The sequence below is a fragment of the Nyctereutes procyonoides genome, unplaced genomic scaffold (genome assembly GCF_905146905.1).
Source record: "Nyctereutes procyonoides isolate TBG_1078 unplaced genomic scaffold, NYPRO_anot_genome, whole genome shotgun sequence".
NCBI lineage: Eukaryota > Metazoa > Chordata > Mammalia > Carnivora > Canidae > Nyctereutes > Nyctereutes procyonoides.
The window spans coordinates 50,069,449-50,095,151 of NW_026575142.1; the positions used below are offsets into that span (position 1 = coordinate 50,069,449).

The 25,703-nt window shown below is 42.7% G+C and overlaps 1 protein-coding gene across 5 annotated transcripts in view; it reads right to left on the reverse strand.

The window, feature by feature from the left end:
* The window catches only part of DGKG (diacylglycerol kinase gamma), a 205,836-nt gene that overhangs the window by 150,348 nt on the left and 29,785 nt on the right, over nucleotides 1-25,703 (reverse strand). For all 5 annotated transcript variants that reach the window (XR_008662175.1, XR_008662174.1, XR_008662173.1 and 2 more), the window contains exons 2-3: nucleotides 19,166-19,475; nucleotides 6,009-6,085 (exon numbers count right to left, since the gene is read on the reverse strand). Coding sequence is in view for 2 of the 5 variants with exons in the window: in XM_055308224.1 (XP_055164199.1) it covers nucleotides 6,009-6,085; nucleotides 19,166-19,232 (144 nt within the window). In the remaining 3 variants the exon portion in view is untranslated. The remainder of the gene's footprint in view (nucleotides 1-6,008; nucleotides 6,086-19,165; nucleotides 19,476-25,703) is intronic.

The window sequence follows — 25,703 nt, forward strand, 5'->3', positions numbered from 1 at the left end:
CTAATATAACACTTAAAAAAACAAAACAAAACAAAACCAAAGCTGGAAGATCATCAAACAAGAGCAGTGTGGCATTCAGGAGACCTTGTGACTAGTCTCAGCTTGACCACATTTCCTCATCTTTGTGAGCCTCAGTGTCTTCTTCAGCAGATGGTGAGTGCTGAATTAGAAGATCTCAAGTTCTAATCTTCTATTAGCTCCCTCCTTAAACCAGCTTCTCATCCTGACCCTGCAGTTTCTGTTAAAGCTGACAAGATCAGGCTCAGTCTTGAACTCCCAGTCAAGTGAGACTAGGTCTTGTCTCTTCCTTCTTGTTACTGTTGTTTTGCCACATCTGTCACATCCAAGTCCTTTCTGTGTGTCCACTGCTCATCTACCTCCACTCTGACGAGAAGGCTATTGAAGGCCCATTGTTCCTGGTTTCAGACTTCTGTGCCTCCTACCTGGACCACTGCAATACTTCTCGATTTGCCTCTATCCCCATCTGTCAGTCCTCCCATCTTATCCATCCTTGCCAGATTGGTTTTCCCAAAGTGCAATTCTGAACAGATTGCTTCCCTACTCAAAAACTTTCCATGGTTCCTAATTGCCCATGGAAGAGGTGAGATCAGTTTTAAAATCATATGTCCCTCCGTAACATTCTTGAGCATGCATTCCCATTTATCCTTATTTATAAATTACAGACATGCACTATTGTGCTCCTCTATTATGCACTATAAAACATACTTAAGAATAAATTAAAGAATAGAAGTTATATGAGATAAAAATCAATGTATATAGAAGGTCTAATTTGTAGTGTTCCCACACTCCAGTGGATCATCCTGTGTATTCCTTGGGTCCTCTGGGATTCACAGCTCTCCTAAAATCCCATGCCAACCTAGATTTATAGCTACTTCAGGTTCTGAGATCATTCTGGTCTTTTCTCCTATTATTCCCTATGTGTATCTCTACTCTCTGTCCACATTGGTTTCCATGTTCTTTCCTGGTCAAGCCCCCATACATATCACATAAACTGCTTCCTTCTCTATCTCTTAAAATTCTAGCTATCCTTTAAGGCCCAGCCCAGATGTCACCTCCTCCAGGAAGCCTGGTATGATCTCCTGTACCTGAATTTCTGTACTTTTCCACTTCAACTTGTGTCCTACGACACTTTTATTGTCTGCTCTCTATTAATATAGTTGTTTATGACAAATATATCCTTAGTTCTTCAACTAGATCTAGAGTTCTGGGAAGGTAGTGAAATATCTTATTTTACCTAAGTATCCCCCCACATCACCTATCACAGTGTTTCCTGATAGGTATCTTAATGGATGCTGGGTTTCTTCTTATACACTTGGCTGTCATCAATTATTGTGGGGTCTATTCAGTCAATATATATGTACTGAGCCTCCTAGGTACAACAAACATCTTGGGGAACACACCAGTGACATACACATAGGTCTATACCTTCAAGAGACTTGGGTAGTGAAATAATTCCAATACAGGATCAATAGTGGTGAGTATAGGAAAAGTACTGACAAACTATTATGAGAACTTAGAAAACGATGATTGAACACACATCCAACCATTCATGACCCTATTCTGGGAAACAGGATCACATAGAGTAAGCCCAGAATCAAAGGTCATTCACACCAGAAGACCCCAGATCTCCTCAGGTCACTGAGGCTCTGAAAGTTCAGTGACATGCCCCAGCAGCAGAGTAAAACCAGAAGCCCGATCTTCTGACTCCCACTCCAGTGCTCCTGCTACTATATCTGTTCCAGGTCCCAGCGCTAACATATACTTGATCTTAGCCAAAAGGCCGAGAAGTGATCGTCCCAGCGCTAACATATGGCTCCCTGTCACCCTCTCCAAGAACTTCAAGTATAGTATGCAAAAACATGTGACTAGCTGCCATTCTAAAATTTATATGTGGGTTATGAGAGACTAAGTTCTTTGTCAGCATAAGCCAGGCTCAGAGTAGCTGCTAGTGAAAGTGTGATGAGTAGAAGGTGGTTTACTAGGCCCAAACCAGATCAACAAACACTATGAGGCATGTTGGCAACTCTCTGAGCTCTGGAATAACATATGAGGCATGGTCATGGACAGGCCTGTTCTTTCCCAAAAACTGCAACTTTCATCTAAGAACTAACTGGGCAATTTCTGTTTCTGCAATCTGCTTAAAGTATTGATTCTTGCACAGGTCAAGAAGGGAGGTGAACTAGATGGACAGCTTACTGTGCATTAGGCAGCTTACATACATGGTTTCATTTAAGTGTTTAAACAATAGTGTGAGGTGGGATGATTACTGCCATTTTGTGGATGAAAAAAATCCTGAAAACATAAATAACTTGCTCAAAGTCATAAAGCAGGTGGCAGAGCTAGGCTCTGTGCTTTGGTGTGTCTCAGTCTAAGATCGTAGGGCCACCAAGCCATTTGCCCCTTTTGTTCCACTGTGCTCTTGTCCACTTGCTGCTGTAGTCAGCTCTCCAGAAAATCCCACAGTGCTAATGGGCAAGGGCATGCTTGTCATGGCCAGATGTAAACTTTCATTCCTGGCCTCACTTTTGTAGCTACTTGCCCCTTCCCACAACTAACTCATTCCTCCTTGAGACATTTTACCAGCAGTAAGCCATCAAACTCAAGAGAAATTAAATTCTTTTTGTTTCCCCAACCCTGTGCTGGGACATTACACCTACTAGAAGCCAGCCACACTGTGAGAGAGAATAAAATCAGAGTGACAGAGCTTCCCTGGGACACGGCAGCGCCAGGCGTACAAAGAGTGGGGGCCAGCCTGATGGAGGCGGGGGTGGCAGCAGGCTCATAACAGCCAAGCTGCTCTCTGCTTTTGAGAGCTCCTGTGGCCTTCACACCCTCAGTGGCCCTGACTAAATTGTTCCCCTCCCACTCTTCAGCCTCAGGGCTGACAGGACTGATTAGTAGCCCCCACCCTTCTTTGTTCTTGTGTTTTTGGAGCTGGGGGTGGGAGGTGGGAGGGGCAGGGAGTTTTTTGCTGGCTCCACTATCTTCTCTGCATGGCTTCTCCTCAGGAATGTTCTTTGAAATGGTTCATTCTCAATCTGACTCCTGTACTGGCAATCCTCCTCCTGCTTGATTCTCCCCATGATTGGTGCATTTTATCCAAAGCCCCTGCTCAGGTACACCTCGAAGACATGTGCTTTGTTGGTTACCCTGCCATTGCCCCGCAGAGAAGGAGTTTTGAGTCAAGGTGTGTTGAAAGGATGACAATATGAATAAATAAGTGGCCAGCCTTGTCCCGAGTCTGTCCTGCTGATCAGTCATTTTTCTGCAATTAGCTCTCATGAAAGGACTCAGGAGCAGGGAAAAAGAAGTTGAGTTTAAAACACTCTGGGGAGGGATCCCTGGGTGGCGCAGCGGTTTGGCGCCTGCCTTTGGCCCAGGGTGCGATCCTGGAGACCCGGGATCGAATCCCACGTCGGGCTCCCGGTGCATGGAGCCTGGTTCTCCCTCTGCCTGTGTCTCTGCCTCTCTCTCTCTCTCTGTGTGTGACTATCATAAATAAATAAAAAAAAAAAAAACATTCTGGGGAAAGGAGCCAGAAGGGGAATAATAAAGGGTACCATTTCCTTATGGGCAGTGTCCCATAAAGTGCTAGACATTTTGCAAAAATTATCTCATTCAATCCACTCATCTGCAAACTTCAATGTCTCTGCTTATTGTTATCTTCAGGTCACGTGAGGAAAGTGAGGCTCCGAGAGGTGAAATATTATCTCAGGCCACATTGCCGGTTGGCAGCAAAGGTAGAAGTCTAACCTAAGACCATGTAACTGTAGAGCCTGACAATAGGAAGTAAGTTCTGGAGGGCCAGAACCGTGCTTCCTCATCTTTATATCTTCTACAGTGCCCAGAACAGTACCTGAAAGCTCAAGAAACATTAGATGAGTTGAGTTTGAAAGTAGGGGAGTCTTGCATTCATTTACTCATTCGACAAATATTTCTTGGGTGTCTGCTATGAACCAGATATTCCTCTGGTCATTGGGGATACCGACATGAACAAAATACTCCTGTAGGAGAGATAGACAATGTAAATAGTTACATAGCATGACAGATGGTGAGGAATACTAAAGAGGACAATAAGGCAGAAGAGAGGGATAAGAAGCATCAGGAAAGAGGGCTTAAATTTTTAACTAGAAAAGGTGACATTGATTGAGAAGGTGATTTGAACAAATACTTGAAGGAGATGATGAAAAAACCAAAGTGGATATACGTGGGAGAAACATTTCAGGAAGAGGCAAAGGCAGATGCAAAGATATTGAGGTTAGAGCAATATTGTCTTGTTTGACAGCATCAGAAGGCTAATAATAGCTGGCAAGGAATGAGGAGGGTAGCAAGAGATGAGGTTAGAGAGTAGAGAAAAGTACAGATGGTAATGACCTTGATTTTAACTCTGAGTAGGGAGTGGGGGCACCATGATGGATTACAGAGCAGAGCAGTGACATGATCTGACTTAAGTTTTAACAAATTGCCAGAATGTGTGTGAAGAATACACTTTAAAAGTCAAGAGCAAAAACACAGTTAGGGAGCACAGTTAGGTGATTATTACAAAATATGGTGGTGCCTCGGATAAGGGTGGAAGCAGTGCCAGTGGTGATATGTGACTAGATTTTGGATATATTTTGAAGGTGGAAGTGACAGGGTTTGCTGATGAACTGGACATGGGGTGTGAGAGGAAAACACAATGCTGACTCCATAGTTTTAGACTGAAAAACTTGAAGAATGGCATTGTCATTTACTGAAATGGGGAAGATTGCTGGAAAAATACTTTACAGGGGAAGATCAAGGAGCTCAGTTTAGCTTATGTTAAGTTTGAGATAGTGATTTGAGTTTTTAGCGGAAATGTCAAATTAGAGGGATAAAAGGAAAACCAGGAGAGGGCAGTGTCCTGAAATCCACATGAAGACAGACAATGGAGAAGGATCTGACCAACTGTGAGTTGAGTAAAATCTGACCAATGCTGTTGAGTAAAATGCCTACTGAGTTTAGCCACATGGAAATCCTTGGCTATCTTCACTAGTGGTTTTAGTGGAGGAGTGGGGGTTATGCTCTGATTGAAGGGCTTTCAAGAAAGAGGGAAGAAGAGAAATTAGAGGCAATGACTATAGACAAATCTTTTACACAGTTTTGCTATACAGAACAGGAAAGAAGTGAGGTGACTGGAGAAGTGTTGTCAGGAGAACAATTTTATTTTATTTATTTATTTAATTTATTTATATATTTTTAAAGATTTTTATTTATTCATTCATGATAGACATAGAGAAGGAGAGAGAGAGAGCCAGAGACACAGGCAGAGGGAGAAGCAGACTCCATACAGGGAGCCTGACACGGGACTTGATCCCGGGACTCCAGGATCACGCCCTGGGCCAAAGGCAGGTGCTGAACCGCTGAGCCACCCAGGGATCCCCAGGAGAACAATTTTAATATAGGACAAATAACAGTATGCTTATATGTTGATGAGAAAAATCTAACAAATAGTGGAAAGCTGATGTGAAGGATATATATGTATATATATATATATATATATATATATATATATATATATATAGAGAGAGAGAGAGAGAGAGAGAGAGAAAGCAATTCCTGTCAATAGACTAGAAGAGAATGGGAATGAGTGAGGGACTAAACCTACTAGGAACATGGAGAGTTCATTCCTAGTTACAGGAGAAAAGGTACAGAGGTAGGTGAGGATCTTGTGGAAGATCACTTCTGATTGTTATTTTCTCAGCGAAGTAGAAAGCATGGTTGATAACTGAGAATGAAGACAGGAAGACAGAAAGATTTGAAGAGAGGAAGGTCTGATGTAGTCTTCTAGGACAGTGAGAGGGTGATTAAACTTGGCAAATGTATAAATGGTTCACTTGAGACTTAGAGAAAATATGTTGAGAAGCAAGTTCTTTAAGATGAGCTAAACTTCTAAGGGTGGGACAAATTATGGAAAGGCTAGGACATAGAACATCCTTTTTAAAGGCTTGAAATGGAAATGTTCTTACCTCATGTGGGTCATATTGTTTGAGGCTCCCACCCTCATTAAACTCAGCCAAGACATCCTTTATCTTCTTGGAAGAATCTGGAGAGACATAATCCACATGTAAAATATTGGTGAACAGCAAATGGGAGCTGGGCCAAGTAAATTCTATCTAACCTTGGTTATGATAGAGCAACTCCTTATTCCCAGGGCTATATGGAAAAATGTCACCCTTATCTGCCCTTCTGCCCTCTTATTTCTTATTTTCAGTATAGTGTCTCCCCTGCTGTATGAACTATCTTTCTAAAACACAAATGTGATCCGATTGTGTTCCTACTCAATACACTTCAATGGCTCTAATTTTCCCAATATAAAGTTTAACTCCCTTAGCTTGCTATATAAATATTGTGATAATTTGACCTAGCTCATTCCTTATCTCTTACTTTAACTTTCCACTTACCCCGCTTTTCAGCCACATCAAATTGCATTTCCATAAATCCCTGAATACACTGTGTATTCACTCATTCATTCTTCCAATGGAGTCTCTTCTCTATGTTGTAAGCTTCACTCAATTCTTGGTATCCAGTTCAAATGTCAACTCCTTTGTAAGGTCTTCCTTTAACAATTAGAGTTCCCTCTCCTGGCTCCCACATGGCTTATACATAACTCTGTAATACCACTTGTCATATGGTGTTATAGTTATTTATTAACTTGCCTCACTTCCTCAGTTCTACCTTGAGAGCTGTAATTGGCTTGTGAGTCTTTTTTTTTTTTTGTGAGTCTTTGTATATCATATCATGGTCCAACACATAGCTAGTGTTCAGGAAACCAATGTACTAGATGACTGCATAAAATCTGAGCAGAAATTTCAAAATATTTAAAATTTTGTTGATTAAATAGGATGAATGGGCATTAAGCCCAGTGATGCTCTGTCCTTGGTGCTGAAAGAGAGATTGGGATTCATGAAACATGGTGATTTAGAAAATTCCCCTTTCCGTAGGAAATAATTTGGAAACTACCAGAGAAAATGGTGGCTTCTTCTTCTTCTTCTTTTGAGTTTTATGAGGAAATTGGTAATCTAGAAAAGGGAGTCAATAATTGTCATTATAACACTTGAGTGTATCCTGTGTAGTTACTAGAACTCTAGATATCAGAGAAAACCAGGGTCTCTGTGCTCTCTTGGTCTCACAGTACTGTGGATAATTATGAGCTTCCCAAGCTCCATTTCTGCCATTATTTGAACATCTGAGAAAAGGGTAATGTTATTAAAAATAGAAATAGTGTTCCTTGGTGTTCAGGTTCTTTGCACAGAGGGGTACACTTTCACAGGTCTATGTAAAGTAGATGTGCTCATGAGTTGAGCTATTCTCCATAGTTCTGCTGACTTGGATTCAATTAAACACAAGTTATAATAATTTCAGGATTAAGACTACTGAAATGCCACAGGAAAATGTTGATGTTGCCTAAAAATGGACATTTCTTTCTGAAATTCAAAACAGATACTGAAAAACTAATAGCTCAGTGAGATCCAGGCAGCAAATGTCATCAATTTGGGCTGCTTCCACTCAATTCAGAAAACACTATGGAGGGTGAGATGCTGCGAGGTACTATTGATGAACTAGCTAGGGAGGTGATCTGAATAATTGTGATAATGATGGCTACTTCTTACTGGGGGCCTTTACTGCATATTCTCATATGCACATTTGGTTATATTTTCTTCAGTTTACAGGTGAAGAAGCTGAAATTCAGAAAAATTAAGCAACTTGCCTAAGAGAGTTTTAATTCGTGTTTAGTTTGACTCAAAGTCTATATTACTCTCCCTTAAGCACTGTTCATTGTGCTTGCTAACACTTGCTAACACAAGGGAAAGTGTAATTAAAGCTATATAACAATAATATGAAGCTCTAGGAAGCACACAGCAGAGAAATAGAATGAGCAGGAAAGACATAAAAGAGCAGGATGACAGTAATGCTTGGGTGGGGACCAGGGATGTCCTATACAGAGGTAGCATTTGAGCTGAGGTGTAAAGAATGAGTGGGGTTTGAAAGGCTGACATGAAATGGAAAAAAGTATTCTAAGCCAAGTTGCAGAGATGGGCATTATAAGATATCTAGGAAAGGTCAGAACCAGAGTAGTTTGGGGCCAGATTTGCAGGAGTCTTGAGTGCCAAGCTAAGGATATTGATTTGAAATTGTTAAAAGATTTTCTGAATAGTTGAGTACCATAATCAAGTGTCTGTTTTCTAAAGGCCACTCTGGCAACAGAATGGAAGGGAGCTTAGAATTAGGCCAGAGTGTAGTTAACATTACACATAAATTATATTCAAATCATTCTATGGGCAGCCCAATTCTTTAGAAAATGCTACATTTTAGAATTTCATGGGAGATTTTCAGGCCAGCTAGAATGGCCAAATCTGTACTGCACTAAAAAGTACACATTTGGAAGCATGAGTACCCTAGGTGTGGCTTCTGCAAGAATAATAAAAAGTGAGCATTTTGAGAACCAGGGGGTGATTTCACTTGAATTCATACCCTTGATATTATTGTCACATTTTGGAAATTCCACAGTTGATCCTAGCAGAAATCTTTTAGTTCTAAAAGGCTATATATTTGCAAAATCCTCATTTATATTTAAATGTATGCTATAAATGCATCTCCACACACACATGCCCATATATGTATATAAACATACACAAATATGTTTATCCTATGTTCACATTCAAATAAACAGGTCTTAAAAAGAAAAACAGAGATAAAATCTCTGATTAATAGCCTAAAATTAAATAGGAAAAAACAATCCAAGAGATTGCATGTTCCTAGATTTCCATGAGGGGATTCACCACACATTTACTTCAATTTATTTCATGGACCTTAATGAGCTTATAGTGTCAACACCTGTCCTTTTTAAAAATGGGAGAAAATCTAATTTTCAAAGTTGAGACCCATTACTCTCTCCTGGGATGTCATTTGATATTTTATTAGTTTTATTTTCGACAGGTTTCTGGACTGGATTTCTATTTGCCCAAGGAGTGAGTACTGCTCCATTCTTTTTTTTTTTTTTTAAGATTGATTGATTGATTGACTGATTTATGAGAGACAGAGAGAGAGAGAAGCAGAGACACTGGCAGAGGGAGAAGCAGGCTCCATGCAGGGAGCCTGATGTGGGACTTGATCCCTGGGCTGAAGGCGGTGCTAAACTGCTGAGCCACCTGGGCTGCCCATACTGCTCCATTCTGTTTCATCTTAAGACACCTAAGAACAATGAGGGACCTCTACAGAGCATTCCATGATCTTACCTCAGGCACTGTCTGTGGGTCCAACTGCTCAGCCTTAATAGAGAGCAGAAGCCTATACAGTAGCACTACCACCAGACTCGTGGGAGATCCAGTTATATTCCTGAGTGTCTTTATAGGTACCTCTGCCATGCCTGCAGGTCTTTGCTAGAACTCCTATTTTGTTGAGTGCTTATTGTATGCTAGGCATTGTCCTAGTCGTCTTACAGATTTTATTTAAATCGCCACAACTGCCTTCTAATGTAATAGTGTTCTTTATTTTCTTTTTAAAGATTTTATGTATTCATCAGAGACACAGAGAGAGAGGCAGAGACACAGGCAGTGGGAGAAGCAGGCTCCTTGTGGGGAGCCTGATGCAGGACTCCATCCCAGATCCTTGGGATCAGGACCTGAGCCAAAGGCAGATGCTCAACCACTGAGCCACCCAGGTGCCCCTAATGGTCCTCATTTAAGAGAATTAAAAACCGAGGCTTATGAAATATAGATAATTCTTTCAAGAGCACACAGCTAGTGAGTGGGTGACTAATTTTTGGTATACCTAATGATGTGACATAGCTATTAGATTCACTGGATATATGAACATGGGTAAATCAGAAGACAAGGCCCTTCCTCTATGGCAGTACCTCTCTAAACCTGGCTACATGTCAGAACCACCTGAGGAGCCCTATATATACATTGAAACCCACACCTCATCTGAGACCAGTGAAGTCAGTATCTCTCTGGAAACTCAGGAATTCAAAATATTTTAAAGCTTTGTGGGGATTCAAATGTACAGTCAAGGTTAAGAACTATTATTCCGAGAATGTAATTTTACTGTTAGAAATGAAAAGTATCGGGGATCCCTGGGTGGCTCAGCAGTTTAGCATTGCCTTCAGCCCAGGGCATGATCCTGGAGTCCTGGGATCAAGTCACACGTCAGGCTCCCTGCATGGAGCCTGCTTCTCCCTCTGTCTGTCTGTCTCTCTCTCTCATGAATAAATAAATAGAATCTTTAAAAAAAAAAGAAATGAAGAGTATCTTAAGAAGCAGCTAAACTTGTCAGAGAATTATTGCAAAAGGAGAAAAAGTTTATAACTCTGCTAAATCTGAAATCACCATGCTTGGTAGACATTCTCCATTGCTTAAGTGGACAATACTAAGGAACTTTATTCAACAGGTCGACTTATTCAGCTTTGTGGCAAGGCAGGGATACGTTCTGCATTAACTCCCACTGGCAGAACCACCAGTGTGCAGCTCTCCCCCAAACCAAGGATTAAGGAGGCTCTTTTCTGCGATCAAGGTCTCTAGTAGTAACAACTACCCTAAGAAGCTTCAATCCAAAATCGTCTCCTTATGCTTTATGTGCCAAGAATTCTGGGACCTTAACCAAACATTTGTTCCTAGTGTTTGAGCACATTCAAAGCCTTTTTAAGGAGAAAATTTGGCCCAACTCACAAGCACCTTCACTGCCACGCTTGTGTAGGAGAGGGATGCCCTCCAACTGAACAAGCAGACAAATCAGGAGATGCAGTGTTTACTGCAGCATGTCAGCTGTGCTGCCTGAACTAGAACCCAAAGTTTATGGGCCATCTTCTAGTTAAGAACACTGAGTATATGAACAGTAGTTGGACCATTAAACTTTGAAATAACTATAAATCAACATTTTCAAATGTGAACATGAAAATCCATAGATGAGGGTGAAATTTTAGATGCGTAATAACTCTCCATTCCTCAAAGTTCCCCAAGAGCATCTCAAACTGAACATGCATAGGAACTGCCTGAGGATCAGGTTTAAATGCAGATTCTGATTCAGCAGGGTCTGGGTCAGGGCCTGAAATTCTGCATTTCAAATAAGACCGTAGGTGACACCAATCATGTAGGTGCATGGACCTCATTTTTGATGAGAAGGACTTAAGTAACATGCTTGTATATTTGTGGCTGACTAGGTAAGACTTGCCTGTCACAACACAGACAAAACCATGATGCTGAGGCTACAGGAACATATTCCATAGACTGAGAAGTGCATAAATGACTCAACCCTGGGAGGGAAAGACACAAAGAGGGGAAAAGGGAAAGTTGGCACATGAAAGGGAAGAAAAAAAACCCCTAGATTTTCCTTCTTTTGATGACAGCTGGGATGTATAAATAAGTTTTCTAAGTATTCCAGGGAGTCAAGAACACAGCAAGGTGCAAAAAAGCAAGAGTGGAGTTTCCCAACGGCTCTGGAAAGATGGATAATGATGTCATAATAGAGATGCCAGATCCAGGAGCACTGCATCAAAAGGCCTTCTTTTTCAGCCCAGGAGGAATCAGGCCCCAAAGTGGAAGATGGAAAGCATGTGTAAGAAGCCCAGCTTCATAAACATTGACACATTCTCCCAGCTACACTTCTTTTCCTGTGCACTGTTTCTCTCCAGCATATAACCTATGCCTGGCACAAAATCAATGTTCAATAAAGACTCATGGAATAAAGGAGGACTAGAAAAGAGATTGGAGTTATTTTTTTTTAATTTTTTTTAATTTTTTTTATTTATGATAGTCACAGAGAGAGAGAGAGAGAGAGGCATAGACACAGGCAGAGGGAGAAGCAGGCTCCATGCACCGGGAGCCTGATGTGGGATTCGATCCCGGGTCTCCAGGATCGCGCCCTGGGCCAAAGGCAGGCGCCAAACCGCTGCGCCACCCAGGGATCCCGAGATTGTAGTTATTGTGCTTGTCCTATAGATCCTATATTTCTAGGGGCATAGGGAGAAAAGCTGGACCACTGGTTGTCAACCGTGGCTGCATGGTGGAACAACCTGGAGAGTTTTAAACACTACTCATGCCTGGATCCTGCACCTATAGATTATAATTAAATGATCCCAGGTGGGGGTATGTGTGAACTGGATGTATGTGTGAACTGGGGTATGCACTGGAAGGGCTCAAAGCCTCCCAAGTGTTTCAGGTGTGCAGCCAATGCTGAGGACCACTGAGGTCTACCAAGATAACTATGGAGGGGAACCACTGGAAGTAATAATCCTGCTACATTGTTACCTCTAATAGAATAAGAGAAAAAGACTTTACATTAAAAGCAGCAGGGTTTGGGGCTCATATAAGAGAACCTTCTTTAGGATACTGAGACTTTCTGATTCATCATAAATGCTCTGAATGACTGGTATGGCTTATTTGTATAAGTAAAATCGGCATTGTTAGCAAAACTTCCCACTTTTTCTTCAAACAATTTGGTCTCATCAGTCATAGCCCAAATGAAGGTGGAAGAATGGATCAGACAACCTGTACCTTCTTGTGACTAAAAGTGTGGCCCTGGACCAGCAGCATCAGCAACAGCTGGAAGCTTGTCAGAAATGCAGCATCTTGGAACCATCCCAGGCCTACTGAGTCAGACTCGGTAGTTTAACAAGATCTCCAGGAGATTCATGTGCGTATTCAATTCTGAGACCTATTGTTCCATTGAATTCTATCCCTATCCATAGATTCTGTGACTGCTTGTGGGTAGAGTCCCGGTCATCATAGAGAAAAGAAGGCCAGTTATGCTGCAAGAGATGTGGGTGAGAAATAGATGTGGTTTCCTTCTGGGATGGAAGCAATGAGGCATGACCCTTTATAGACCCAGGCCTCCAAGAACGTTTCATTAACTGTCATTTCATTGGCCCATATAAATAGTAAGGTTTCAATGAAGCTTACTTAGAGCCTTACATTGTTCTATAAACCAGCCCTAAACATTTTCTCTGACTCCCATATTAACATTGACAGGTTTGAATTTTGAGCTGTAATTTATCCACATCTAAAAGAGATTTTGCATTGATCTGATTCTAATGAAATATATTTCTGAATAGCATAACTTACTGATTCATTCTCTTTAAATGCACTTTAAAATTTTGCTCTGTTATAGTTTAATTGACATACATACATATCTATATGCATATATACATATATTTTTTTCAACTGTATTACTGAAGGTTGAGCTCCAATGGGTACTTTTTGTATAATCTGTTGGAACTGGATTGAAGCAAATTGAATTTGACCTGGGACTGAGAATTTTGGTTCTAATTCTCATTCTGCCATTGACCTTGAGGAAGTCACTGAGCTCTTCTGGACTCAGTACTCTCATTTATAAAATGGGTAGGAGTTGGATTTGATGATGGCTTACAATTTCTTCCAGGTGTAAAAGGTCTACAAAATCTAGCAACTGTGGGTTGATGCCAAAAATGTTTGGTTTAATTTCTTGGAGAATTAAAAGTTAAAATTGATGATTTATCACTTTTTTCCTTTTTTCACTTTCTGAAAAAGCTGATAGTTTTTGTCCTTGACAAATCATGGAAAAATAATTGCCTCTCCCCAAGTATCAGGATTATAAGAGCAATAAACCTATTATATGTCTATTTGAAGCTGTTAAGGGAGGGTCAGTAGGAGGCCTCTCCACAAGATCATGCCCTCTGAGGTTGAAAAGAAACCTGTTTGGACACAGAAACTAAGTATTAGAAGGGCTAATGATGGTCATTTAATCAACTGGACATCCAGGGAAAGAAAACTCAATTGCTTTTAAGTCAGTCCTCTATCTTGGGCAGGTCTGACCATTAGGCACCAACAAATTCCTTGCTGTAGGTCTTTCTTTGATGATTTCCTCCCATTAGTCCTAGGGCTACTTCTGGAAGCCAACCAAAATTAAATAAACACCTTCTCCCCACTTTTTATTTAATTTAATTTAATTTAATTTAATTTAATTTAATTTAATTTAATTTAATTATTTATTTATTTGGATCCTTTCTCTGGGTCTTCCCTTCTCCAGCAAACAGGCATAGGACTTTCAGGCACTTCTTCAAAAGCCTGCTGTGAGGCCCCTTGCTATGCTGGCAGCACTTCTCAAACAAGTTCCTGGTTTGTCCATATCCATAGTGAACTGTGGTGCCCAGGAATAAATTCAGCTCTCAAAGAGGTCTGATCAGGGTAGGTCAGAATGTGGGTATCAGTGTGCCTTACTAGACACTGTAAATCTATTAATACATCCTATGATCTATCATAGCCACAAATCAGTGGTTTGGTTAAATAAAATATCAAAAGAAATCTCTGTATCTCCTAAAAATCAGGCTTATGGAAAGTAATGAACAACACAGGAACACCTCATGATATATTGTGTGCTAGCTAGCCTCCAAAGATAGCTGTCAACAATCTCCCTGCTCCCTGTGTGAGCCACTGTCCCATGAAGTGTGAGGTCCATTCCCCAGGCCCATTGCATCTGGGTCAGGCCTGGCACTGCTCTGACCAGTGGAATGTGGAGACAGTTCTGTTTAGGGACCTCTGAGTCCAGGTGTTAAAAAGCCCTGCTTTTATGCTCTTAGAGTCTGAGGCCCGCATGTAAGAAGTCCAGGCCAGCCAGCCGGAGAGAGAGAGACCACATGGAGAGGCCCCAGGAGATGACAAAGTGCTTGGAGAAAGCAATCCCATGGAGGAACACTGAGGTAACAGCATGGGAGTGAATAAGTCCTGCTATGTCATGTCAGGCATCCCACCCGAAGCGCCAAACACCGTGGAGCAGGGACCAGCCATCCCAGCTGTGCCCCCTGCCAGATTCCAGAGCCACAGAATCATGGGAAAAAACAAAATAGCTGTTTTAACTCACAAGTCTGAAGTTGTTTTGATGCAGTAGTTGATAACTAAATTGAACAGATAACTGTTAGGGTGAAGAACAGCATACAAAATAGCCTTGCATGTCTGTTTTATACACACACACACACACACACACACACACACACATCATAGTTATCACCAGAAGACAGAATTATAGGTAGCTTTAAATTTCATCCACTTTTCATTTTTATACTTGTGTTATTTTTATAACAAAAATATTCTTAATATCACCTCATGTTTTTTGCAAGCACTTTAAACTACTGACTCACATGAAACTTACCATATATATATGTATCAACTGTGTGCGTGTGTACATATAAAATAAATATATACATCCCCAAGGGCAGTTTTTTTTTTTTTTAATTTACTCATGATAGTCACAGAGAGAGAGAGGCAAAGACACAGGCAGAGGGAGAAGCAGGCTCCATGCACCAGGAGCCCGATGTGGGACTCGATCCCGGGTCTCCAGGATCGCGCCCCGGGCCAAAGACAGGCGCCAAACCGCCGCGCCACCCAGGGATCCCAAGGGCAGTTTTAACACAGTTTTCCCCCAGAAAACTAGAAGGCCACTAGAGAAGGTATAGGGTTTTTATTATATACACCAAATACACCAAGAGCCTCTTCTCCTGAAATTCTTGGCCTCTCCTACCCGGTAACCCCACCGGGGAAAGTTCTCAATTCTCAGGCCATACACTTAGGCTATTCCACTACTGCAAAGTTCCTGTTTATGCAGTTATGGAAGAGAAGTTGCTATGGCAATGCAATCTGACTGAATACCAGCATGTGTCTAAAATTGGTAGACGTGCCTTTTTCAGGGTTTCCTCTGAGGATTAATCATTTTCCAAGAACTGTAGCTTTTTTTCCCCTCTCCTGTTAACAACAACAATACCAGAGCACCTTATCCAGTCCTGGGACATGAATAGGATGAGGAGGGGTCACAGAAGGACAAAGCTGATGGTTAAAAAAAAGAACCAAGCCACAAAGGAACCCCTTCCTACCAAATACTCTGGTTTCTTTTCAACCCCTGTCTCACCTACTGCTTTGCTATATGCCTACCCCTCTGTCCCTCAGCTCCCTCCACCCACTCCTCTTTTTGCCTGGCCATCTTTCTTCTGCCTTCTTCTGACTTCTTTCCCTTCTCTGACCTCTAGTTGTAGGCAGACCGTGGCCCTGTTTTCCATCTTCTCATCTCTCTCCTCATGTTCTATCTGAACTGCTTTCATTCCTGTTGTTGCCCTCTCCTTGCTGCCTCCACATAATGATTCTCATGTCAGAGCTGTAGCCTAGCTCTCCTTCCCACTCTCCTCCCACCACCCCCCTTCCAGGCCTCACTTGGGAAGCAATGTCCTCCATGATAGGGTCTTTTTATCATTCCAGTTCTTGCCCACCACCACCAAACACTCTAGGCCCCAAGTCTGTGACCTCCTTGACATTTTTCGAAGCAACCATGATGACTTTCTCCCCTCCCTGCTTTCCCAAGCCACTTCTTCTGCCTGTAATGCTCTTGCCTCCCTCCTACTAGTGTTTCTGGCATCTGGAAACCACACCTGCACCAGGAAGCCTCCCACCAGTCTAGGCTAGGTTTCTTCCCCAACTCCTTAGCACCTGTCATACTGAACATCATTGTTTGAGCCCTATCTATCTTTTCCTACTAGACTGGCAGCTCTTCGAGGGCAGGGATTGTGTCTCACTCATTTCTGGTTGCCTCCAACTTGGCGCATATGAACGCAGAAGTAGATGTATCATCACTATCCCCAAATCAACATTTCCAAGCTGTCCCCACCAGCCTTGAATACTAATGTCGGCATTTGCCATAGATTTACAGTCTTCAGGGATATCTTTGCTGGCTTCCTTTCATTCTGTAAATTTTGGTGATACTTCCACCAGTTTTCCACAGATCAGCATTTGTTCTTTGCCACAGTCCATCCTCAGCCTGATACTTAGCCCAGACTAGATTTCATCCAATGGACCCTGCGCTACCACCCTGATCTGGCAGTTTCTATATTCAGGCCACCCTAAACATAGCCACCAGATTCATGGCTTTATACTTGGCCACCTTTGACCCAAGGCCTTCTACTATCCTCATCCCTCCTATGTTCCCCCACCCTGCTCTCCTTGTTTTCCTAGAGCCCTGACGTTCTCCTCACTACCCATACGCATCCCTCTCTCCCTTTGTTTCCACTATTTCTACCCCTCCTTGACTATCTGCTACTCACATTTTAAATTTCTTCCTCCACAGAGTTCACCCAATTAAATGCTACGCTGTGGGGTAATTGTATCCTCTCCCCCCCTAATTTGAAGTCTTAACCCCCCAGAGTCTCAGAATATGACCTTATTTGGAAATAGTGTCATTACAGAAGTAGTTAGTTAAAATAGAGTCATACTGGAATAGGGTGGGTCTAGTCTAGTATGACTGTGTTCATACACAAAGAGAAGTCTGGATACGGAGAGACACACACAGGGGAATGTCATGGAGAGACAGGGAGAAGACAGCCACCTACAAGCCAAAGAGAGAAGCCTAGAATACATTCTTCCCTTATAGTCAGTCCTCAGGAGGAAGCACCCTGCTGATACCCTGATTTTGCACTTCTAGCCTCCAGAACTGTTAGATACTCTCTGTTGTTCTAAGCCACCTGGATTGTGGGTACTTTGTCACAGTAGCCTAGCAAATGAAAATACTCCCTCCATACCAATTTCCTCTAGCTTTAAATTCCTTTCTCACTTACGCACTCAAGTTAGACAGCTCTGCCAGAGGTATCTGCCGGCTGCCTTAAGCCTGCTCTTTGCTTGTGTTATGAGCACATTTCTGATTCCTTAACAAGATTCTGATTCCTCAAGAGCAAGCCTTTTCTTTTGCTTCTTTTTCATCCCTGACAGGGCTAGTACTTTGCTGCCCTAGAGAGCATGCTGAATTAAAAGCAATTTACCCTGGAAGGTGATGCCTTGCTCCTTGTCAATAGATCATAGAATTTCTCTAGACCCATCAAGATCAGACAAGAGGCCATGGGCTCCAGGGAGCGAAGACGGAGACTGACCAGAAGTCCCATGGTGTGTCGGTGTGTGTATGTGTGTGGGGGGGCTCCTGTTGACTGTGGGGAACATATGGAGTCATGAGTGTTAGGCCTGGGAGGAATCACAAGAAGAGATCATCTAATCCAACTCCCTCATTTTGCAGAAGAGGACACAGGCTCTGGGGGTTAAGAGCTGTCATATTTGCAGAGAGCAAGAGCCATAGCTGGCACTGAAGCCCAATCTTTAGACTCCCAGACCAGTACTATGGACAAGGGCTGCCTGCCCTCTGGGAGCAGGGCAGGTTGCCAAAAGGGCATACAAGGGCTACCTGGGCAAGTTTTGTAGGGCAGGTCAAATTGCCATTGGCCTAGTGATTTACAAAGCTGCCAGTATAATTCACAGGAAGGGAGAGGTGATTAGAACAAAGGGGCAGGGCAGATAATGTACCTGAGAGGTCTGCAAAGCAAAGGACTCTATGAAACGCTGGTACCACTGCACAATCACCATGGTCACCAGGTGTGTGCAGAATGCAGTGTTCAGTTGCTGTTCCAGCCTCGGCAAATTCCTGTCATGACAGGATTAGGAGTAGCCTGTGGAGGGCACACCTGTGTGCCCACATGTGAGCACTGGCTTTGCCACCAATGTGTCTTAATGCACTGCAATTGTCCCTGGGTATAACTAAAGGGAAACCGAGAGCCCCAGCTGAAAGGCCAGGCTTATTCAGAACAGAGTCAAGAAACAGACACACATCAAAACTCTGTATCTTACTGAAGAAAGGGCACTGAGTCCAAACACAAGAGTATATTAAAGCCAATGACTGAGTAACTTTACAATCATGCAGCCTTTGGTCTTTCAAAAATTATGCTATAAACAGATTTTCATGATTTAAGAAAGTAGTTTTTATGTTAAGTAGAAAATGCAGGCTAAAAAAAAAGTTACTGTATACTCAGGAACTCAACCATGCAAAGCAATATGCACAGGAGGGGAGTGTTCCAAAATGTTCATGAGTTTGGCTGTGATTTTTAACCTACTCTTTATTTTTTCCCCTGTATATTCCAAATTTCCATGGTGAGCGTGTATCATTTATAGAGTGTAAAGATAATTGTTTTTATGTTTAAAGACACCGATTCCGTGTTTATGAGGAAATTTAATCTGTCAGGCCCAACCTTACTCTCTGTGGCTTTGCAACGATCACACCACTCTGCTCTCCAGAAATGTTCTCCCCTGCCCAGAGGAAATCCTGCCCTAGGTGGGTCAATCCATTTACTCACATTCTGAATATTTCTGGAGTTGGTCAAATTCTTCTGGAGTAAGGGAGACCCACCGTTCATCACTCATCTTTAAGCTGGGTGTGAGTGCTTGAGGCCAGAGATGGAGTTTTGTTCACCAGGATGAAGCTGAGGCCCAGCCCAGGGCCTGGCTCATTGCAGGTACGTGATGGACAGGCCCTTTGGGAGACTTTGAGGACCCACGCGTCTATGGCGGTAGTGGGCACCTCTCAGCAGATGAGAGAAGGCCTGTGCCTTACTCCAACAGCATGCTTCTATCCGTAGTCACAGTAGCCGGAAATCCTTGCTCCTCCTGGGCAGAAGTAGAAAAGATGTTGTGAATGAGAGCATAAGAATACCATAATTCACCCTTTCTTATAAAACAAAACAAAACAAAAACAAAGACAAAAAACTCAACTGATCACTGGGGAAAGACCTATGGGAGGCAGTGGTTCCCAGAGTGGGGGTGGATGTCTCCTCAGGGAAGTCTAAAGAGGGCATGCAGACCAGACCAGCACACCTCCCGCTGGGTGGCCAGTCTGAATAGGTAGTTATACTCCCCAACTCAGGAAATTTTAAATGCCTCACAGCAGAGGTGACAGTAAACCACCTGAGGGCATCCTCAAGGCATGAAAATGCCTCAGGCTGTCAGATGCCTCATGAGTAAGTAGGGACAGTACTTATCTGCTTGATTTGAAAGGTAAGCCAGTCTCTCCTCCACGGGTTTCTAAATTCCACCATTACTCTGGACATTCAAATACCCCCAAGGCTGGCTAACACCTGGTGAGTGAAGTGGTTTGCTTTCCTCTCAGAACCATACAAAAGGATTAGAGGGAAGAAGGGCCAGAACTCGCCAGAACTCGTGGGAGGGAAAGGAGACAGATTCAGACAGATGCTTAGCATCTTTTCCTTTGAGTCCCTCCCAGCACGGTGGTGCCGCAGTCATACCATCAGCCACGAAGTCCACCACCGCCAGCATTTATAAACCCGAAACAGAAAAGGACAGAGTGGAAAGGCATGAAATGGAATTGAAAATAAGAGTGTATCTCCTCTCAGTTATACATACATGTTTAACATAAAATGTATTTCGTATTCTGGGTTGAGGTTTTTAGAAATGATGGAAAGCCACCAACCTAATAGGGGGATAAACACACACTGATGTTACCAAAGAAGCTCAGTTTTAATAAAACAGGATCTATGTTGGAGGGCCAGACATCAAGTTCAGTATGGGGGCCTGGAGCCCATAAGGGATGGTGGAGGGGCTCGATGAGATGGACCCAGTGAGAAGGTGGGTTTGTGCAGCAGCTATCTGGAGGAGCACATGGACTTGGTCACTGTGGACCTGGAGGGCTGGCCAGGAGCTAAGGGAAGATGCTGGAAGGAGATTCCGGCTCTGGAAGGAGGATCTTCCACCAATCAGAGCTCTCCTCCCGTAGGTGGAAGTACAGGGCGAGGGAGTGAGATGCCTGCATCCCCAGGAGCATCCAAGTTCTAGTTTCTCTCCTTGAAACATCCAATTTTCTCCTTAATCCACTGCCTGACTGGATTCTGTTCCTTGGTACCTGCTCTTGCCAGGGTCCCCAGTGACACAATTGTCATATCCACTAGGCATTTTTAAGGCCTTCCTTGCTTTGTTTGCTTCTCTTTGCAGCCTCTGCCATGGCAGGAAATAGTTCACTGGAAGCAATCTTATTTTTCTGAGTGTTCCCTTTCAGTCTCCTTCCACTTCTTTTGCCACTGTTAAATACTGGCATTTCTCAAATCCCACCCCGGCCCTCTCCTCACTCTTTTTTTTTTTAATCCTTTTACTGAGGAGGAAAAAAATATTTAATATTTTTGTTGTATAAGGAATAGCGCCTAAGGCAGGTTACTTATACTCCTGACCTCAGTCCCACACACTCTGTTTTAATAAAGCTATAGGACAGAGCAGAGTTGGAACTGAAAAGAAAGGCAGGGTAGAAGACACAACAGATAAACCAAAGGGAGCAGGGGGATGCAGAAAGAATGACAGCCACACATGTGCCACACACATTCTAGCCCCTGCAGCGAATCAGAATGATGCCAACCGAATCTGCACCGGCTGGTGACCCTGCCATGGACACAGGAGGAACGAGCGATACTAACAGAGTGACAACAAAGAAAACTGGGCCATGGCCACAGTTGGGCGATCCAGAGGGAAGAAGGGGAGTACCGGATTTTACTCCTTGTGTCACACGAGCTAGAAGAACCCTACCTCCCATTGTGGAGGCACACCTATGTCCCACCTAGGTGTATCCCACCTAGGTGTACCCCTATTAGGGGTATCCCTTCCCTGAGGGGTCCACTGCCAAGCTTCAGCGACCCCAGGCATGCTGCCCCAGCCCTGAACTCTCTCCTCAATCCAGATCTGAATATCCCCTGTCCATTGTGACTCCCTTATGTGTCCCAAACCACCCTAAATCAGCACATTCCCAAGCCCTCATGCCCTCCTCTACATTCGGGTCATGCCCTAAGAGAAGAGAGTGCACAGGCCAGAAGCCTGAGGCTCAGCCTCAGCTTGTTCCCCTTCCTCTCCTGCCAAACCCAGGCACCACTCTCAAGAGTGACTTTCCATTGTGTGTCCCCTCCTTTCCATCATGCCAGCTTTATTAGCTCAGACCCTCATCTTCTTGTACCCAGTCTCTATCAACAGTCTCCTGATGGACTCCCTGCCCTGGGTTCTACTCTCCTGTCCTTGGTCTGCTCTAAATTGCCAACCAGTTCACATCTCTCCCGGTAATAAAATTCCTCAGTGGTTTTCTATTGCCTATAGAATAAAATGTTATCTTCTTTTTATGATACACAAAGCTCTTTATGATCTACCCCCTGATGATCAATTCATTCCAAAAGTGAGGGGTGACCTTTAGAAACACTTTCCATCATACCAGGGAATTCACATTACCGCTGGTGTTATTATGGCTGTGGCTGTCACTTAGAGGACACTTACTTTATCCTAAATGCTTTACATAGATTAACCCATTTAGTTCTCCTAATGACCACGTTAATTTAGCATTGACTTCCCCATTTTTAGATGAGGAAAATGAGGCAAGGTGTTCAGTAAATATGGTGCAGAGAAAGAAGGAACCTCCAAAGCTTTTGTTTAAGAAAGCCTCTCTGGCCATATCATTCTGTACACTTCCAGAAACACAGAGCTAGCTCTGAGGGGACCGAGAGACCACTGCCTGAGAACACCATAGAACTCCAAGTCAGAAGACAAGAACATTGAATCCTGCTCTACCTCTTTGACATTAGACAAATTTTGTGTTTCTTGACCGTTTGGTTTCCTCACCTCAAAAATGGGGATACTAATAAAAATCTCACTGAGCTAGTGTTAGAAGTGAGCTAATATATGGAAAAACCAAACAAACAGAAAACTCCCAAATGTCACCCAACATAATGCCTAACATGCAGTGGGCACTCAATAAATAATTATCGTTATCATCCCAATTGCAAATACAACACTTAGCAATATGACTTGACCAATCACTCAGCTGATGCAGTCAGGTGCAGTCTTTGTGTTGTGCCATAGATTTCTGAACTTGATCTTTTCCTTCTCCAAGTTGTTATAATTACTCACCAAATTTTTATCCATGAGTTTTAGCATCCACTGATGATTCTTGCCTGGATTATTTTACTTTTTTATTTATTTATTTTTTTAGAGAGAGGGAGAATGTGTGAGCAAGGGGCGGGGGGCAGAGGGAGAGAGAGGATCTTAGGTCTAGCGCAGAGTCCAACCCTGAGATCATGACCTGAGCTGAATTCAAGAGTCTGATGCTTAACCAAATGAGCCACCCAGGCACCTCTGGATTAATTATTATTATGATAAAGAACGTCTAATTCTATCATTCCTTCTATATTTATTATTTCAGATTCTCCTGTAAGGAAGAGTTTTATTTCTTTATATTGCTTTACTTATATTTATTTATATTTATAGCATATAAATAAACATGATACATGTATAAATATCTATATAAATATGAATTTATGCTATGTTTACATATAATATATACATTTATTTATATTAATGAATGCTTATTTTATTCAGAGGGTTATTATACCCATCACTATCGTTATTTGTTTTGATTCAAATTGTCCCAGATTTGGCCAGTGGAATGTCATTCAAATTGCTTTCTTGTTCTTCAGACATCTTCCCATCATCCTTTGAGTATATCTGTATTTTCTAGTACTACAAAATATTTCAGTCTCACCCTATATGTCCTCAATTTTAGTCTTGAAACCAGTCATTTCTCCAAAGTGCAGATTCCTTTTAGTGAAGAATGGTATTTGAAGCCAAACCTTGGCACTGGGTATGCACATTGCTACTGGGGTGTCATTGCTTCTAGGCTTTATCAGGGCCAGGGCCAGGAAATATATGTAGACATAAACACACATCTCATCTCTGGCTGGCTGGCTGGCTGGCTGGCTATTCGTCCATCCATCCATTCATCCATCTGTCCATCTATGTTAAAAACCCCATGTTCATACTCAGACTCCAACTATAGCCCAATATTACAGTGTCAACTGTAGCCATCCTCTCATTCCATATTTTTAAGCTCCCTTCTCCAGCAAACCTTGCTTCCATTATCTATAATATATTTATTTGCTCAATCCTAAACTATATAGAAAGTAGTTTCAGAATTGCTAACTACAACTCTGTGAAAAACAAAAAAGTTCAAGATTTGTTGACAGTTCTTTTGTCTTGAGCCAACAGAGCATGTCCTCAAAGTACTATTTTCAAAAGTTACTTAGATTTGTTCTTTCACACTCCTATTCATTTGTTTGTATTTGACTCTCCAGTTTCTTCCTCCATTCCCAAAGATTCTTTTTTTAATATGGTTTCTTCAGTGAAGCCTTGCTACCCCATTCCTCTTACTCTGTGCCCGTGCCTCTCCTTCCCATCTTATTCCCATTCACCCCTTATAGTTTCTGGTTTATCCTTTCTGTGCTTTTTTCTTTTTTAAGATTTTACTTATTTATCCATGAGAAACACACAGAGAAAGGCAGAGACACAGGCAAAGGTGAACCTGATGTGGGACTTGATCCCAGGACCCCAGGATCACAATCTGAGTCGAAGGCAGTTGCTCAACCACTGAGCCACCCAGGCGCCCCTCTTCCTGGGGTTTTTCTTTTGCACCAGTGAGCAGATTATTGGATTTTCAAAAAATTTCCCCTTCCTTATGACACAAAAGGCAGTCTTTTGCACATTGTGTATTTTTTTTCTTAACATTATCCCATGAATCATTCCATATTTGTTCATAGATTTTCCTCATTTAGAACCAAAGTCGACCCCCAACGCTTACTTGCCTGAAAACATTTGGCGGTTTCTCTTGGACCCTTTTGGGCAGGTTTTTTTAGCCAGTTCCAGAAAATCCTTTACCTGTGGTACAGCTCACCTCCCCATCTTCACTCCAATTATCTCCTGCCCACATGCTCCATGTTCCAGCCAAATCATCCTACCGTCTCCTCCTAGCACCAAAGTACATGGCACAAGGCAGCACCTCCAGAACATTAGTTAGTGGACTGACAAACACACGTTGCCTTTAATCTACCTAGAATGTCCCTTACTCTTTCCTTTCTATACCAAACTCATATCTGGTTCCAGATTCAAAGATGATTTCTCTTCTATAGTTTTTTTTTTTTTTCCAACTCTTGGAGCAAACTAAGCTGTTCCCCTAGCTGTTCCCATAGAACACACAGGTCCTCTTTCTTCTCTCTTGTGGTGGCTGGCAGTCCCATGCAGGAGACAGACGTCCCAACAGATAATTTTTTTTTTATAGTCACACACACACACACACAGAGATAGAGGCAGAGACATAGACAGAGGGAGAAGCAGGCTCCATGCAGGGAGCCTGATGTGGGATTCGATCCCGGGTCTCCAGGATCGCGCCCTGGGCCAAAGGCAGGCGCTAAACAGCTGCGCCACCCAGGGATCCCCCAACAGATAATTAACACACAGGATGGGAAGTGTGGTGGTATAGACTCTCCATTGGGAGAAGTTAGGGGCCTGAAAGACAGTCTGACCATCAGATGGTCACTGCTGACCACACTCCCTCATGACAGCCCCTCTGGTTTTCTGCCTTTGACAGAGCTGGCCGCCACCACACAAGAAGCTTGCTTCTGCCGACATTGCTTAGCATATCCCTTTCAGCAGCCCGCCCTACACGCCCCTCTCCGTGGCTCTTTAGAGTATGCACAGTCTTCTTATTACCATCCTGAATATCTTTCCTGGCAGAAAAAAAAAAGGTAATAGGGTTTTCTAAATAACACTCAGATTGGGTATTGTCAGGCTTGGATGGGAGAAGAGGGTTCTATGTCCCGACGGCTCTGCTACTCTACTCTGAGCACTTGCTTCAGCTCCCTAGGCCTCAGTGACCTTGTCTGTCAAATGAGGGGGTGGGAATAATGGTTGCTAACGTGTTTTCTCTCTCTGCAATTTCATATCCCAGATCAAACTCCATTTGTTCTGTACAAATGACAGCATGGAAATCACAAGTCAGAAGGAAGATGACATATTCAATGGGTA